Consider the following 18,374-nt stretch of genomic DNA (forward strand, 5'->3'; position numbering starts at 1 on the left):
ATTTTCAGCATAGCATAGCACAATACCTATCTTTGTCAATAACAAAATGAACCTGGAGAGGGGGAGAGGGAGAGGAGGGGAGGGGAGGGAGGGAGCACAAGTGGTGTTCAGCTGGTTCAGGCCAGTTTTCCCAAACCAGTAGTGGAAAGTAAGTGAATACCACCCCAGGGAGGGAGGGAGGGAGGGAGAGAGGGAGAGGGAGGGAGGGAGAGAGAGAGAGAGAGAGAGAGAGAGAGAGAGAGAGAAGGAAAGAAGGAGGGAGGGAGGGAGGGAGGGAGGAAGAGAGAATATGAGGATCATACACATTAAATTTTGCCATTGCTTTTTTTTACTTTTTACATGACGAGGTTTCCCTCAATTCCTTTTCATGAAGCTTTCTTTGGCAGGCACCCTCATGTGGTGAAATTTGGTATTTATTACAATAATTAAAAAAATAATTCTCTGATGAAGCACCAAAATGTACTCAATTATATGGGGCCTGCCTCATCATATTATCCTATGGGGGGGGGTGTTACCATTTATTTTTACAATGTAAATTCACTTGTGACGTTTTGCAAAAAAAATATTTGATTGTGATATAAATGTGCAGGCTCAAGCACTACTATCATTGCTTTGGTACATAGAAGGTTTTTTTTTTTTAGTAAAGTATCATGTCTAGACATTTGACTGGGGTGAGCAACATTATTTTCTCCTTTGAAAACATCTGGATAAATTATTTTTCCATATCTTTTAGCTCAGAGGCTTTCTATATTAATATTTCTTCTTTACTCACTTGCATCTTCCAATATTTTTTTTTCCTTTCTTGTTGTACAGTGCATCACCCAGGGACTCATCTCAAAGCAAAATCATCCGATTCACTCTCGGTCAGAAAAAGAATTCTAGGTTAGCGTTTCTTCCTCTAATGTAAAGCATGGATAACCCCATTTGCAACAATTCCAGTCTGCATGTTTCAGGCCTCACCAATGCTTACCTGTTGATTTTAAACCAAATATTATGAATAATCTGAGAGAACTCCTTTTGATTAGCTGACTGATTAGTGTCCTACTTAGTCTCTTACTATTTCCTCTAAATAAAGGCATTCTAGTAGCTGTTCGGTTTCTATTGATCTTTATATCAGAATATATGTTATAATAATGAATGTGATAAACCCAGATTTATTACTACTATAGCTTGAAGATGGGTAACTCTCACTGAGTAGTGCTAAGATGTGAGATAAAACTATGGAGAGAATCATAGGGTTGAGAGGGACCTCAGAGGATTTCTAGTACATAATAGTAATGCAGCAGTCTATGTCAAATCTGAATCATATTTTTGTTTCAGCTTATTAAAATGCAATAGGGCACATTATTAGCACCAGTCCCAACATAATATGCTTGTTTGGGAACTTCTTCGATGTGGGCACCTGAACTGCCAAGGCACAATGCATGCATTTCTGCCATGCTCTTAAATCCAGGGGATCCCAAACACATAGAAGTTTTTATGTATGTGCAGCTCCTCCCACACAGCTAGATTTGTTAATCACATCCTTTCCCCTGTTTTAACTTTCTTTCTAATTACTCTTTATTGCTGATGCATTTAAAGTCCTAATAGTTTCCTCAACACTAACAAATAGCAGTGAGGATATCTCCTATGTCAAGTGATGGAATGCAGTGGCATACATGCCATCTTTTTTCTGGATGTCTTATAATAGCAAACTTCTAATCTGCCTGGGAATGAGTAATTAGGTTTTCAGTCCATTTATTTTTCTCTGATCTTTAGAAATGCCTATGTTATTTATCACAGATTAAAGTTCTTGTGACAAACTTTAATAGAAATGCCCCGTAAATCTGTATTTTGGAATGCACCATTATGCTATGCCTTTTTGTCCACAAACTGCAAGATATTACTTCTGTTCTGTAATTTATCTGCCTCCTTCCCAGTTACCTAATTCACTCTTCGGTGCAGAAAATTGTTAGATATTTACAATAAAATATCCATTCCATCACTCTTGCTTCACCGCCATTACATTTCTCTAGTCTGTAAGTTCAGAATATCTTCTTCAATTACAGTCAAATTGGACACAATATGAGATTAGAAATTAGATGATAGATAGATAGATAGATAGATAGATAGATAGATAGATAGATAGATAGATAGATAGATATGAACAAACTGAAATGGAGCCACGCAAGAAGAAATCTTTAGGAGATATTTTGAATCAAACTGGACAATACTTCTACCTGTACATAGTAAATCTGTCTTTTGAAATTGTCCATGTTTGGGTTCTTGAGAAGGAATGTCTTTATGTAGTTTTATTCCATTTCATATGATTAGAAGCAGATATGGGAGAAGTGTTCTCAGCTACCAAGCAAACCTAATGGGCAGATATGGATTGATATAAATTCTGTATTAAATCCGTTCTCTCCAATGTTAGCTCTGCATGAATGCCCTCGCTCTAATCAATGCCAGCCCCACCAAAGCATGCAAAATGAAAAAAAAAATCTTCTTTTTTGTTCCTTTCTTTCTAAGTCTGTTCTGACTCCACCCTTAAAGTTTTTATTTGGGTCTCCTCCTTTATCTAAAGCTGTTTATGTGTGCATTTGTGATGACTGCCACGTACAATTCTCTAATGCTTGTCTTAATTGCTTACCTTGGCTTCTTCTTCTTCAGAAGCATCTGAAAACAGAAGAACTCATCTTTAGAAAAAGCAAGTCTCGTATTCTGTTTCAGTATCCAAAGTAGTAGAGAACTAAAGATGTTGATTTGTGTTTGAACATGTTATTAATAAGCTTTGAAAGCACGTGCATGCATCTGCTAAGGCTGACCTGTCTTCTTGCCTCCCTTTTCTCTCCTTTCCACTTCCTGGTCACTGTCTAGAAACTGTTGGGAAGGAAATCTTGTCAACATTTCTTTTTTAGAGTCATAAAAATGCTACTGGAGTAACAAAGGTTTGTAATGTGCTAATCAGAGGGAATTATGGTTATTTCTCAAGAGCATTGCATTCCGTACTCAGTAAGAAAAATGAAATTAGCTATTATGATAACTGAAAACACTGATACATCAAAGTGCTTTCTGGTTAAAAAGGTGTTAACTGCTGAAAACCTCTGTACTGCACATACATTGTTGCCAAATGAAGATGAGATTCTATATAACTTGATAAAAAATATGAACATTAAGCACGCAAACATTAAGACATTAGCCACAAATACACATATTTGGAAATCAGTTCCACTGAAATGAGTGGGACTTGTACCAAAGCAAAACTGCTAAGGATTGTGCTGCATATTTTCACTGAAGAGCACTGAATATCAACTCTAGAAGCTGGTCTTTGAGACAAAAATGTCTATCTGTCTGTCTGTCTATCATCAATCATCTGTCTATCTATCTATCTATCTATCTATCTATCTATCTATCTATCTATCTATCTATCTATCTATCTATCTATCTCTATCATTTATCTACCTAATTCTCTAGATGTCTGTCTATATCTGTCTCATCTATGTCCCTCCCCCCTCTTCCCCTCCCTCCCTCTCTCTCAACATAATAATGTCTTAGTTAATGTTTATATAGGTATGAACTTACATAAGGATTCTTTCAATTAAAGCCTTCATTTGTAATTAGCATATACTTAGGTTGAGAAGAAATCAGGTCACTAATGACTGTGTGGCATGTTGCAGCCTACATATCTAGATGCAGAAATGTGCACAGTCTCTGGGTTTCATTGCAGAAGAGGTTTTCTACCTAATGCATGAAGATTTGTATAACTAGAACAGAGAAGCAGGAAACACTATCTCAAAGAGATAAGATTTATAGTTTTTCACAAAGACTACCGGAACTCTTTAAAGCAGAATGTTTTGGTCACAGCAGAATCAAACATTTAGATTTAAACATTTTGATGCTTAGATATTCAATGTCAAACTCCAGTATCCAATTTGGAAGGGATGTGAAATCTCCCACACAAAAACACTAATCAGTTTCCTACAGTTGGAAAAAGCAGATCCAGGTACATATATGCCTAGGCAGCTAGTTAGAGAAGCTTTTGCACTGGAAACTGCATAGACACACTAGAGTTTTCATGGAGCTCTTCACTTGGTCAGTGGTCTTTGTAGAGAAGGTAAGCCCTCCTCCATTTTGATATTGGATTAAACCAATATCAAACCAACTGAACTAAACCAACTCCATGCACATTTGGAGAGCAAGCCTGTTTACTAATTTCTTTTTTACTCTGAAAACAGGCTTCCAGGTCCTACCACGAGGATTTCAGCTGCAGGCAGCGAAATAAAAACTCGTGGCCCAGCAAGTGCTAACAATCGGCGCAGCCAGAGCTTTAACAACTATGACAAATCCAAGCCCACAAGCCCACCTTCCCTTCTAGCAATTAACAGTGAGAAAGGTAAGTGAACCGAATGTTTTGCTGCATGTGCTGTTCTCAAAAGCTGAATAAAAATCTGACCAGATTTTTTTTTTAAATGTAAATAAATGACACAATTCAGCCAGAGTTAATTATTTTCAAGCATGTTTAAAACACAACTTAATTTGTCCAGTAGACCTTTTTGATATGGTGCTGTGTAATTTTTGGAAAGTTTACATGTTCTCCCATTCTTATTTTTCTTATTCAGTAAGTCTGTCATAAGAAAATATATGACACATTTACCATATATGTATTGTTTAAGAACTGAATAATATATTTTTCACGTAGGTTAGTCTGTCTGTATCAGATATACTGAAGATATTGGAATTGTACAAAAACTTGGGAGTTCAGAGAATCTTACCTTCTAATTTATATTAGAGGAAATTAGCTGGTTGGATTTGCTGTATACAGGTAGTCCTTGACTACCCAAAATTTCTGTTGCTAAGAAAAGACGTTTGTTAACTGAGTTTTGCCCCATTTTATGATGTTTCTTGTCGCAGTTATTAAGTGAATCACTGAAGTTGTTAACTTAGTAAAACAGTTGTGAAATGAATCTGGCTTCCTTATTGACTTTGCTTGTCAGAAAGTCACAAAAGATGATCCCATGACCCCAGGACACTGTAACTGTCATAAATATAAGTCAGTTGCCAAGCATCTGAATTTTGATCACGTGATCATGAGGATGCTGCGACAGTTGTAAGTGTGAAAAACGGTCCTAAGTCACTTTATGTGCAATTGAAACTAGTCACTAAATGAACTGTTGAGGACTACCTGTATGAAGAATAAAAACATTGTAGTGAAGAATGACATCAAATTGCTTCTCCCTGATTTTTTGCCCTTTCCCACTTTGGAATGGAATGGAATGGAATAGTTGGAAGGGACCTTGGAGGCCTTCTTGTCCAACCTCCAGCTCTGGCAGGAAACCCTATACCATTTCAGACAAATGGTTGTCCGGTCTCTTCTTAAAAACTTAACAGTGTTGGAGCATTCACAACTTCTGGAGGCAAGTTGTTCCACTGATTAATTGTTCCAACTGTCACATGAAGGCTAACACCTGCTTTGTGCCCATTTTAAGAGCTATTCAGTTCCAGCCTTCCATGATGCATTCTTCTCCCCTCAACATTATCATAGCCCCTTGAATTCAAAACAAAAGTCTGAAACAATAATTGTGTGTTTTGAGACCATGTTCTGGTGAGGGGGAGTGAGAGGTATTCAACAGTTGAATATATATATATAAGATGATAGGAAATTGCCTTACACAACATGATAGACCAGTGGTTCTCAACCTTTTCTTCAGCACGGACCCCCTTTAAATACCTTTTGTGGCTGGACCCCCAAGACTTAACTCAAGATTTAAATCATAACATTTTTTCAAGCCTTCATGGACCCCCTGTGATGACATCACGCTCTTCCCCCTCCCCCCCAGATGTCCGCGGACCACAGGTTGAGAACCCCTGGGATAGAGTTTTGCTCTGTCTAATCCATTTTGTACTAATTCTTCAGGCCTTTAGCTAGAAAGTTTTTCAATACAACTGGACATTCCGAAACATTCATCTATGGTCTGAAGAGAAAAACATGCAGTTTCATTCACTTATTTCAGAAGTGTTTTGTCAACAAAAAAGGGGCGCCTACTGAGAATAATTACTTGCATCTAAAATTAATGCCTACTTGCTACGATCAGATGAACAGAAAAGCCAACCTTCTTTATGTTAGTTCTTAAGAGATCCATTAAAAGGATTAAAAAGAAATCATTCCCATTAGTCCTGCTAATTCTAAATTTAGCTTTACCCGTGCACTCTATTTTGTCACTAGAAAATAAAGTAAAAGTGAAGATTGAAATGGTATGCATTGCATATAAATTTTTCTATTTGAAACCAGCTAGCTGCAGTTCAACATAACTGAAGCAGATTCCTTGTTAGTCTATAACTTTTCTCACTACCATCCATATAGTTTTGTTTTGTTGTTTGGAAAACGCTATCAGTCCAGGGAAGTAGCAGCAGAAAATCGGTTCCTTTGAAGTAGCATATCCTTAATTAAGAGCAGCAGCGAAAGTAAACATCTCAAGTGCATCTCCGGTGTTTTTGTATAATAAATTAGCCTGTTGACTTCTACTCCCTATTTTCCATGGAGAGGATGAAGGGATGTTGAATGCACGTGATTTAAATTTAATTTCAAGGACCATTGAGTACAGGGTTGATAGCTGTAAATGTGCTGTTGTGTTCTATTGTTACATAAAAATGAAGAACTCATTATGAATGCAGATTTTATATATATTCTTAAAAGGTGCTCTGTTGAATTAAGCTTACTGAAAATGTCCTTTTATTTGAGTTAAAAGGCTGTAAAATACGATTTGGTGTTTTATACATTTTAATATAATGCTAGTTTCAAAGGGTATAAAGTATATATTTATTTAATGCATTTATTGCACAAAGCAATATTGTGATTGACACAATAAAGCAAATTAAAATACAAAATTAAAATTCATTAAAAAATGCAATGTGATAACATATGATTTTCAGAAATATCCAAATTATGATCCAAAATCATGCATAAAAATGAACACGTACTTTTTATTTATTTATTTATATGGCTGCCCAGCTCACTCTCAATGACTTCAGGCAACTTACAAATATAAAAACCCAATATAAAAAACAATATAAAGCAATAACCTCCCAAACTCCTGTTCACAATAATCAGTCAATCAAATAAGTCACTTGACGGGCTCTATCCCATTCTGTGTTACCCAGGCCCATTGACAAAACCAGTTTTTCAGGGCCTTGAGAAAGACTGTCCAAGTGGGAGCTAATCTTATCACTACAGGGCAGTGGTGAAATCCAATTTTTTTTTACTACCGATTCTGTGGGCAGGGCTTGGATGGCGTGGTGTGGCTTGGTGGGGGTGGCAGGGGAAGGATACTGCAAAATCTCCATTCACACCTCACTCCAGGGGAAGGATATTGCAAGATCCCCATTCTCTCCCCACTCCTGGAGGAAGGATATTGCAAAATCTCCATTCCCACCCTTCTCCAGGGGAAAGATACTGCAAAATCCCCATTCCCTCCCCATTTCTGGTGGAAGGATATTGCAAAATCTCCATTCCCAACCCACTCTGGGGCCAGCCAGAAGGTGGTATTTGCTGGTTCTCTGAACTGCTCAAAATTTCTGCTATTGGTTCTCCAGAACTTGTCAGAATCTGCTGGATTTCACCCCTGCCACAGGGATAATGTTTCATAGGGAGGGAGCCACCATGGAGAAGGCCCTTCTTCTTGGTCCTGCTAGATGTACCTCCTTAGGGGAAGGGCCTTGTAGCGTTCCCTGCCTCCCTGCTCTGATGAGTAAATGTGATTGGGAAAAGATGGTCTTTCAGATATTGCGGTCCCAAGCCATGTAGGGCTTTAAAGATGACACTCAGCACCTTGAATTGGACCCAGAAGCAAATTGGCAGCCAATGGAACTCCTTCAGGAGAGATGGCACATATGCACATCTAGGCCTGCACAAAACCATACAGGCTTCTGCATTTTGAACCAATTGAAGCTTCTGGATACATTTCAAGTGCAGCCCCATGTAGAGCTAATCAAGACGGAAGGTGATTTGGATGTGAGTGACTATGAGCAGGGATTGATATAAGAATCATAATCAGAATAGAGCTGGAAGGGATCTTGGAGGTCTCCAACCCCTTGCTCAAGCAGGAGTCCCTATACCATTTTAGACAAATGGCTGCCCAGTCTCTTTTTAAAAACCTCCAGTGATGACCCACAACTTCTAAAATCAAGCTGTTCCACTGGTTAATTGTTCTCACTGTTAGGAAATTTCTCCTTAATTTCAGCGATGGGATTGAAAATGGATGTGTTTCTTACAAATCTATATTTATAACTTCCCAGCTTCTCACATAATCTAACAAAAGGTTATGTACCTGGATCAGGAACTCTGTGGATTGGATGGGACTCTACAGAGGATCCATAACTTGACTACTGCCTTAAAAAAAAAGCTGAAATCTTAACTTATGAAGCATTTTAAGCATTAAAACAACCTATCAAAAAATGGCCCAGTGGCAGTTGAAAAACTTGAAATCTCTAGTACTTGAAATCTTGCTAGAAATAAAATGTTGCTAGTTCTCAGTGTGATCTATACATTGATCCCTACTTCTCAATGTGGACTATACATTTATCCCTTATATAAACATCACTGCTCACTGTTCAAGTGAGTACTGTAAAAATCAAAAACACTGATTTACTTAATTTACCAGTTATCATATTGTGTAGCCTTCCTTAGTTTCTAATGTTCTATTCATTGTCACTATAATTGATGATTTTGTAATAATAATGGACAGTCTAAATATTGTGCTTTTGATGTGAACTGTTGAACATTTTTTACGTGTTAAGGAGCGTTCTTGTTTGTTTGCCTTTAACTAAACATAGTTTCAATGTCATCTTGGGCACTTGGGTTTATAAAGAAAATGATGAGGCATTCAAGTTTACAATGTGAACTGCCGCCTGTCAGCTTCGGTGTAATTAAACATTGTGCTTCACTTCTAAGTTGTCACTTCCACTTAGGCATCCTTATCTAAAGTATCCATTCTCTTTTTTCTGTTTCTCTGAATAAACTGTGCCATCAGAAACTTCTGCCCTCAGATAAGGCCATGCTGGAATCTTCTTAATTATTTGAAGCATTTCTGTATAGTCTAAATAAATGTGTATTATCAGTACAGAAGCCTTACATTCATCATTCTGTACTATATCTCTTAGAGTATATTTATCTTTAAAACTCTTTGCATTTTGTATCCCATTGCATATTTCTCATTGGCTGTATATAACCATTTAAATAATCATAGGAGTGCTCTAATTCCAGTTGAAGTGTGTTCCCATGAAACCCTGTTCTTTCATAATTTGAGTTGCAGGACAATTTTGTGATAAACCATCCAGAGTCACTTAGGTAAGATGGGAAGTGTAGAAATTTAATGAATAAAAATGAATAAATAAATAAAGTGCCGCTTGAAACACAGTGTCTAAATTAAACAAAGCATGAGAAGAAAACTCAATAGCACATCCAAACATGTCATTGAACTAAACTAACAAATAAATAGCATTTTTGAAATCAAATATTTTAAGTTTGTTCTATCCAAAGTGGTTTACTTGTTTAATTGCAATGGTTGGTTGGGTTATGTGCCAATCCTTCTTTTAATTTAACCGTAGAATCATATTGTTTCTTTGATGTTACATGTCCTTGTAATGTCTTTAACAGAGAAATATTATTTTGTCTAAAATGTTTCTCTTTGTAATCTGGACCTGAAAATAATCCTGCAGGTGGCAGTATACACCTGGAGAAATAGTTCCATTCTTTATCAGTCAGTGTGTAGAGCAAACTTTCTAATCTGATATTCTGCAATGTATTGGACAACTGTTTCTGAATTCCCAGTTATGAACAAAGTCCTTTTCATCAGTAATGGTTTATCAAAGTAATTTCTGGAGAACACCAGAATACTACATGGATTTCTGGATAACACTACAATGTTATCAAAAACATTGTAGTGTATTTAATTGTTTTCTAACTTTCTGTTGCATAGTAACTTTCAATTTTATAGTTGTTTTTTTTTTTTAACGTAGTTGGGAAAAGTCTGAATTTCACTTGAGCATGCATACAAGAGTCCTTAATCATTTTTGATGAAAATAAAATTTTTATTCCCAATTTCCTTTCTTCACTACTACCACAAGGAAGAACTAATTTTTACCCATGTATATGAGAGGTGGCTCGGTGGCTAAAACACTGAGCTTGTCGATCGAAAGGTTGGCAGTTCAGCGGTTCGAATCCCCAGTGCCGCGTAACGGGGTGAGCTCCCTTTACTTGTCCCAGCAGTTCTAGGTTGTTCTGCCAACCTAGCAGTTAGAAAGCACGTAAAAATGCAAGTAGAAAAATAGGGACCAGCGCTCCATGTGCCTTTGGCATTTAGTCATGCCGGCCACATGACCACACAGACGTCTTTGAACAGTGCTGGCTCTTCGGCTTTGAAACGGAGATGAGCACCACCTCCTAGAGTCAGGAATGACTAGCACATATATGCAAAGGGAACCTTTACCTTTACCTTACAGTTTTGAAGGCCGGAATATATTCATGCATATTCTGAAAACCAGAACTTGGAATATAAAAATATGTGCAAAGAATTTTCTCACAGTTTGATAGCAATACAACCCTAAATGTAAGTTTGACTCCTGTCAATCATTAAAATTTATTTCCAAATATGTATGAAATTTAAGTCATTTTAAAAATAGTTTTAGTTCTGACTGCATCTATTTTTCTCTCCTATGACCCCTATTTGTAGTTGCCAGAACACCATACAAAGTGACTTTTTTATACTTTAGACATAAAAATACCGCACTATGACATAAAAGTATACAAAAGGATATATCCCATTCTATTGAATTTGGAGTGTTTTCCTTTAAGAAATTATATCTTTTTTCAATATTTTATTTCATCCAACTCCATCTGTATTGGTATTGTAATATATACATTATCTGTAAAATATATGTTTTTACACTGTGTTTTAACATTTTAACATTTTTTCCTAACGTTTTCCCAGAAAAGCTCTTTGGCTTAATTGCATAATAAATAAATGTGTTCTTCCTAAAACAAATGCTAGAAATGGGTAATTGTAAAGATAGATAGCTTTACTAAGATCTCTTGTGTGCTCTATCCATTAATGTGACTTGCCAGCAAAAACTCTAATATGCTTTAATTTATTCTTTAATTTATCTATCCTTTTTTGGATAAACTGCCAGATCATCAGTAAATTTGATATTTGACAGTGCCAAATTCAGTAGCACTGAAGCCAAGTGTGTTAGTTGAATGATGCAGGAAGGGTGAGGGGTGGTAAATTTCCAGTAACTGAAAGGGATTAGCTACAGTTTGCCCAACTGTCAAAATTCAATAAGGTTATGAAATAAAGCTCAGATTCATTATCAGTGACTACTACTTTGAAGGCAAAGAGAGCAAAGCTAGCAACAGTTGAAGAGCAAAAATTTTTTCGTCAGGTGTTGCAACACTGCCAAAGGGGAGGGGAAAAAACCCTTTGTAACAAAAATTACAAAGTAATTCACACTAAAAAAAACTTTTAAGTATTAATTTGATATTTCTGAATATAATATATCTGTGCTTATTATATTATGCCCTTTTGGAGTAAGCAACATTATACGTGATGGCGAACCTTTTCCGCACCAAGTGCCAAAAAGGTCAGACTGAAATGTCGCATGTGTATGTGCGCCCTCATCGGGGATACACTCTGGAAAAGCCAAACTTCCGGGTTCTAGCGTACATGCACGCCCAATAATCAGCTGGCTGGCAAACATGCGCAGGCCAGTTTTTGGCACTGCTGCATGCATGAAGAGATTGCGCTCCGGAAAAGCCAAACTTCCAGGTTCTGGCGCATATGCGCACCCGACAATCAGCTGGCCAGCACACATGCACACACCAGTTTTTGGCACTGCCGTGCACGCAAAGGACAGCTGATCATCGCGTGCGCATGCGCGCCAGAAACCCGGAAGACAAACAGGCAAGGCCACGCGTGCTGGGGGACATGGCTTCGCGTGCCACTTTGAGCATGTGTGCCATTGGTTCACCATCACAGACCTATAGCTTTTTAATCGCAGCTTAAAATAATGAAGAAATAAATCAACTATATACAGTGTTGTGCATTTAAAAACCAGAATTTAAACTACACCTTGGAATAAATTAAAAATTAAGAGCTTGGCAGAAGATACCTTTTTACTCTCTTCCTAAATATTGAGAGAGAGAGAGACAGCGCCAAATGACTTTCCTTAATAGGAGACGGCTTCCTTACATTCTAAATATTTGAGCAACTGTCTTTAAAAGAGCCTCTCTGGGTGATTTAAGTAGCCCTTCACTTTGCTGTGAGTTGCAATATAGCTGTTTTAAAACATTTCATAAAAATATTTATTATACAAAACTGTGTGTGTTCATTCATGTGTATATGAATAAGTGTGGTTATGGAATTTCATTGGACACCATCACACACACTCACACAAAAACCCCAGCCTTCCCCAGTTTATCTCTTTTAGCTGTGTTGAGACCTCCAGCCTTGGAATCTTCCAGTCAACAAGCCCCAATAGTTTTAAAGCCTCCAATGTAAATGCAATGGTTTTGTTGCACAAAGATCCAAATGCTGCAATTGTTACCCAGCCAACATTATATTTGGATGGAACCTGGCACATTCAATGGAAAAAAAAAATGAATGGGAAACATTAGAGTTGGTGGAGCTTACACACAGTACTTGTGTCTAAACATTATTCCTTTGAAACCAGTCTTGGAGAGAACTGTGGTGAAGACAAATGCCAGATCTATTAATTTATCAACATACAAGTTAATATTGTTTAAAGAATATGCTTTATGTACCTTTTCTCTTGTATATGTTTTCTGAAACACTAAACATAAAATCTCCCTCAGCTTGGATCCACATAAGAGAAATCAAACCCACTTTTTCTGTATAACTTCAAGTCCCGTTGTCTATATTTAGTTCATTTCTCCAGTATATTTGAAAAGGGTGCCTACAGATTTTGATTGGGGTGGTTTATACCTTTGGTATATATTTAAAATTTATTTAGACCATGAACAATTTTCATTTAAATGTCTTTCTAACAGCAATCTTGGGTATTAAAAATTAGAAAGTAGAATGTAAATATTGTTTCAAATGCAGAAATCATGCAAGCTTTTTTTTTTTTAAATATCCTGTTTCCCTGAAAATAAACCATCCCCTAATAATAAGTCCAATCAGGCTTTTGAGTGCATACACTAAAATAAGCCTCCCCCTGAAAATAAGCCCTCCCTGAAAATATTTAAACACAGAGCTGGAAATCAGGTAAGATGGTAAGAGGAGCCCCATCTTGCTCCACGCTCCCCAAAATAATAAGGCCAAGTGCTTATTTCGGGGTTCCAAAAAATATAAGACAGAGTCTTATTTTCAGGGAAACACGGTATCACTTGTATGAGCAAAATAAGTAGCCTGGAATATTTTCAGAACATCATTTTTGCTTCTGAAGATAGCAACCTAGATTTACTCCTATAAACATGAAAGCATAATAGACTTTAAAGATTGTAGAAAGTATGATTTCATTTTTTGGGTAGATTCAAAATAATTTAAATGTAGCGGACTGTTTCCCATACAGTATTTTAAAATAGGCAGAAATAACTTTCCAAAACCTTAAAGTGGGAACTTTTCTTGATTGTTTTGATATAATATTCCAATCAAGATTCCTACTTGAAAAATATTTTCTCTGATCATTTTGATTACTTTCATTCACTTCTTTTTGAATTATCAGAACTGAGTTTAAACAATTCAGATGCCACAGAACAATTCAGGGACTTCAATTTTGTTGAGAAGGCAACATGAATCTATATTAAAGAGAAGATATGTTTATGTATGGCTCTGAAGATGCTGTGGAAGTACAAATGAGTCCAAGCCAACGATAGCAAGCAATAGCAATAGCACTTAGACTTATATACCGCTTATATAGTATTTTATAATACTCTCTAAGTGGTTTACAAAGTCAGCATATTGCACAAAGGAAAGCAAATATACATATCCCAGGATAATGTTGCAGGATCTAGTCTAGGTCAGTCACTGGGAACAGAGGTTTTGTCTTCCAAGCTTTCGGACTTGTACTGGAGCCCATTTTCAGGGAACTTCTCTTTAACAGAGTGTACGCTTCAGACTGTTCTGTGTATGGTATTTATATAGTACCTATTGTAGGTACTATTTTAGATGTCAATTGGGGTGTTGATGGCTGGCTATGAAATCATTGGCTGTTGTTTGCTTCTGCTGTCAAATCCTCACCTCCTAAGTACTTGATAAATTGGTGGTAAATCAGCACTCCTGTTGACTGACAAGGGTCCTGTTTCCTGGGCTGTTTTGCCCCCAGAAATCTGGGTCCTCATTTTATCCACCTCGGAAAGATGAAAGGCTGAGTCAGCCTTGAGCCAGCATTGAACTTCTGGCAGTTGGCAAAGTTATCTGGCAATACTGCATTCTAACCACTGAGCCACTACAGCTCTTGATGATACTTGATGATGAATGATGCAAGTAATTAGGCCATCAGGTTCCTCATCCTTACATGAAGGGTAGTTTGGAACTACTGTCATTGAATGAAAGGTGAAAGCTGAAAGGCACCTGAAAAAAAATTGATCAGCTGCTGAAAAATGCAATTATTTGTTCTATGTATTATTTATCAGGTGTTTTTTTTTAAATGAAACTTGCTGTGTCTTAAGAGCAAAGTTTGCTTGTCTGAGTCAGGCTTAAGTTTATTTCTTTTGGGGATGTGCCACAGGGCACAGTAAATCCAGAGGCCCAATGGTGTTAGCGGAATGGATTCAACAGCAAGCAGTACATCTGCTGTTTAATCTTATGTTGCTTTTAATAGGCTAGACTTGGCATTTGAATCATGCCTCAGCCTCTTATTTAAACACAGAGAGGCTGTTTCACTAGCAACTGAAATATTGGAAGACTACCATACTAGGTATGAGCTTTTAAGAATATTAGTGCAAAACAAAATTATATTTGAATATGATTATTCAACAGACCGACACTTGCCAAGGAACAGAAATTTTCTCAACTGTCATCTCTTAACTAAGAGGCCACAAAGGAGACTGAAAAACTAAATCTTTAGTATGGGATGCAATGAAGCTGGCAAAACTCAATAGCAACTCAGAAACTGAAAAGTAGGCTAGTGATGTGGAGAGAGAGGGGGGGGGGAATATGAGGATCATACTCATTGAATTTTACCATTGGTTTCTTTACTTTTACATGATGAGATTTTCCTCAATTTCCTTTTCATGAAGCTTTCTTTAGTAGGCAAAACAACTCAAAAGCAATTCAGAAACTGAAAAGTAGTCTAGTGATGTGTAAACACACACACACACACACACACACACACACACAAAGGGAGGGAGGGAGGGAGGGAGAGAACACTATTCAAACTTACAAGGGCACTGAAAAAAAATATTTGTGACCACTTTTCATACTTAGGACTTGCAGCATCCCTGTGGTCATATGATCAAAATTCGGATGCTTGGCATACTGGCATGTGTATATTATAAAGTCTGTACAGATAGTCCTTGACTTAATGATCGCAATTGAGCCCAAAATTTCCACTGTTAAGTAAGACAGTTATTAAGTGAATTATTAAGTGAGTTTTGCACAATTTTTTGATCTTTGTTGCCACAGTTATTAAGTGAATCACTGCAGTTGTTAAGTTAGTAACGTGGTTGTTAAGGGAATCTGGCTTCCCCATTGACTTTGCTTGTCAGAAGGTCATGTATATGATAGTTGCAGTGTACCAGGATTATGTGATTATATGTATGCATGCATGCATATATGTATATGATGGTTGCAGTGTACCAGGATTATGTGATTGTATGTATGTATGTATGTATGTATGTATGTATATGATGTATGTATGTATGCATGTATATGATGGTTGCAGTGTACCAGGATTATGTGATTGTATGTATGCATGTATGTATGTATATGATGTATGTATGTATATGATGGTTGCAGTGTACTAGGATTATGTGATTGTATGTATGCTCATTGCATTTATGTATGTATGTATATGATGTATGTATGTATGTATGTATATGATGGTTGCAGTGTACCAAAATTATGTGATTGTATGCATGCATATATGTATATGATGGTTGCAGTATACCGGGATCATATGTATATGTATATGTGTGTTTGTGTGTATATGTATATATGTATGTACATACATACATATACATACATATATCTCAGTAAATAGATAACAGTAACAGAGTTGGAAGGAACCTCGGTGGTCATCTAGTCCAACCCCCTGCTCACGCAAGAGACCTATACTAGGGATTTGAACCACCGAACTGCTAACCTTTCTGATCAACAAGTCTTAGCCACTGAGCCACCTAGTCAGATATCAATATCATGTGATCAGTTTTTGTGACCTTCTGACAAGCAAAGTCAATGAGGAAGCCAGATCCACTTAACAACCATGTTGCTAACTTAACAACTGCAGTGATTCACTTAACAACTGTGGCAACAAAGGTCATAAAATGCACCAAAACTCAGTAACTTAATAACTGTCCTGCTTAGCAATTTTGGAAATTTTGGGCTCAATTGTGGTCATAAGTCAAGAACTATCTGTACAGACTTTGTAAGGTCTTTGGTTCTGTATATGACTGGTGGGTAGGTCATCTATGTACATATAGCCTCATTCTTTTGTATTATAAAGACACTCTTTTAAACAAGTCACATCTGCCAACTAGGCTGATCCCTGAATTAAGAGTCTGGAGATTTATATCCAAGCCTTGTGTGAGGCCTGTCAGCTAGATTTAGCTATTCCTACTCTCATCAGTATAAGAGGAAAGCCTTTGCTTAGAGATCAAGAATTTAACTATGATAATAGACTTTCTTGTGATCTGTTGATTAATCTTCAGTACCCTGTTCCAGCATTGAAATCAAGTGGCAACTGAGATTAACCAATTATCCCACACCACAACCTGCAAATGAAACAGAATAGACCACAACTGTTGGTCTCCATATGAGTCCAGTCCAAGAAACATGGTCCTTTCATGCTAAGTACTTGCCTCTTTAGCTGACAAAACAATCTAAATGCATGCATTTCTTTCCTTGCTCAATTTGAACTATCCCCTGAGACTTGATCAATTTCCTTCTCACTGAATCCTAGTAAGTTTTACAATTAGCCTAATGGCTGTGGGGACAATAACATGGGCAATCCCTCTTCTGTAATAGACCTATAACTATCCTAATTTTGTGTTACTACTGAAGGCTAACCGAGGATGCCATCAAATAAATTACAGCCTACTGTAAATCCATCACTTCCAACAGGTATGTGTTCCGTATAGGAATATCCTGCTTCAGTTTCAAATATTTGCTCATGAGGTGCTTTCCATTCATTTGAATGGAAATTTCTTCTGTAATAATTGGTATAAAATGTTCTTAAGCCTTAGGCCATGAAGAACATTCTGACTATTTATGGTGCAGAAGTAAACCCAAAGCCAAGCATGGCTATTTCATTTGAGTAGCTATAGTCCTTTTACTGAATCTTCAATAATGTTCCGCAATGTGTACCTTCAAATGTAAATCATATTGAACTCAACACCCTTGTTTTGCTTCTCTCATATGCAATTAATCAGATTTCCCAAACAAGATTGGGCCGTTGTTCCATTTTGCCTGCCAAAAACTTTTTGTTCACCAGTGAGTTTCACACCTCTGCTAATTTAAGCTGTCTCACACCTTTTTCCTGCCAAATGGGTTAGAGAATAAGATTATCCTTTGTTGACTGACAATTACCTCTGCAAATGTATGTACCTATACTATAATCACGGCAAGGATATTGCAGCAACCAATAGTGGGCTGCGGCCAGTGAGCACATGCAGGCTCTTGCTGCCCCACGCGTGCGAGCAGTGGGTGTTCGCACACACACACACACACACACACACACACACACCTGCCCCTCCCACAAAACTATCACCTATTTTCCCCCTCCCCCTCCTCCAGGCCACCAACCCACAAAGGTTGGGGAACTTTGCTCTAAAACATGGTTGCACAACCTTTTGGCTTGCCTGGGCCACATTGAGCAAAGAGGAATTGTCCTGAGCTGCATATAAGATATATGATATAGTTATATATATATATATATATATATATATATATATATATATATTTTCTAGTCAGGGTTTTTTTTTCTACGTAGCTCAAGATGTTTGTATAACCATAGTGGGGTGATATCTCAAATCACCACTTTCAGGCTTTGTCAGACATTTTGTGTTGTCTGTTGTGAGACTTAAAATGTCTGACAAAGCCTGAAAGTGGTGATTTGAGATATCACCCCACTATGGCTATACAAACATCTTGAGCTACGTAGGAAAAAACCCTGACTAGAAAAGTATTATACATATGAATCTACGAATTAAAAGAACAAAATAA

The 18,374-nt window shown here is 37.2% G+C and overlaps 1 protein-coding gene across 9 annotated transcripts in view; it reads left to right on the forward strand.

Annotated features, from left to right (window-relative positions):
- Positions 1 to 18,374, forward strand: part of NAV2 (neuron navigator 2) — a 604,864-nt gene that overhangs the window by 420,363 nt on the left and 166,127 nt on the right. For 5 of the 9 annotated variants that reach the window (XM_060687633.2, XM_034417260.3, XM_034417264.3 and 2 more), the window contains 2 exons: positions 814 to 882; positions 4,215 to 4,372. In XM_060687633.2, coding sequence (XP_060543616.2) covers positions 814 to 882; positions 4,215 to 4,372 — 227 coding nt within the window. The remainder of the gene's footprint in view (positions 1 to 813; positions 883 to 4,214; positions 4,373 to 18,374) is intronic. The other 4 variants (XM_087877652.1, XM_034417265.3, XM_087877646.1 and 1 more) reach the window with 1 other exon arrangement.

The sequence above is a fragment of the Pantherophis guttatus genome, chromosome 1, assembly GCF_059756535.1.
Source record: "Pantherophis guttatus breed Tessera chromosome 1, ASM5975653v1, whole genome shotgun sequence".
Taxonomy (NCBI): Eukaryota; Metazoa; Chordata; class Lepidosauria; order Squamata; family Colubridae; genus Pantherophis; species Pantherophis guttatus.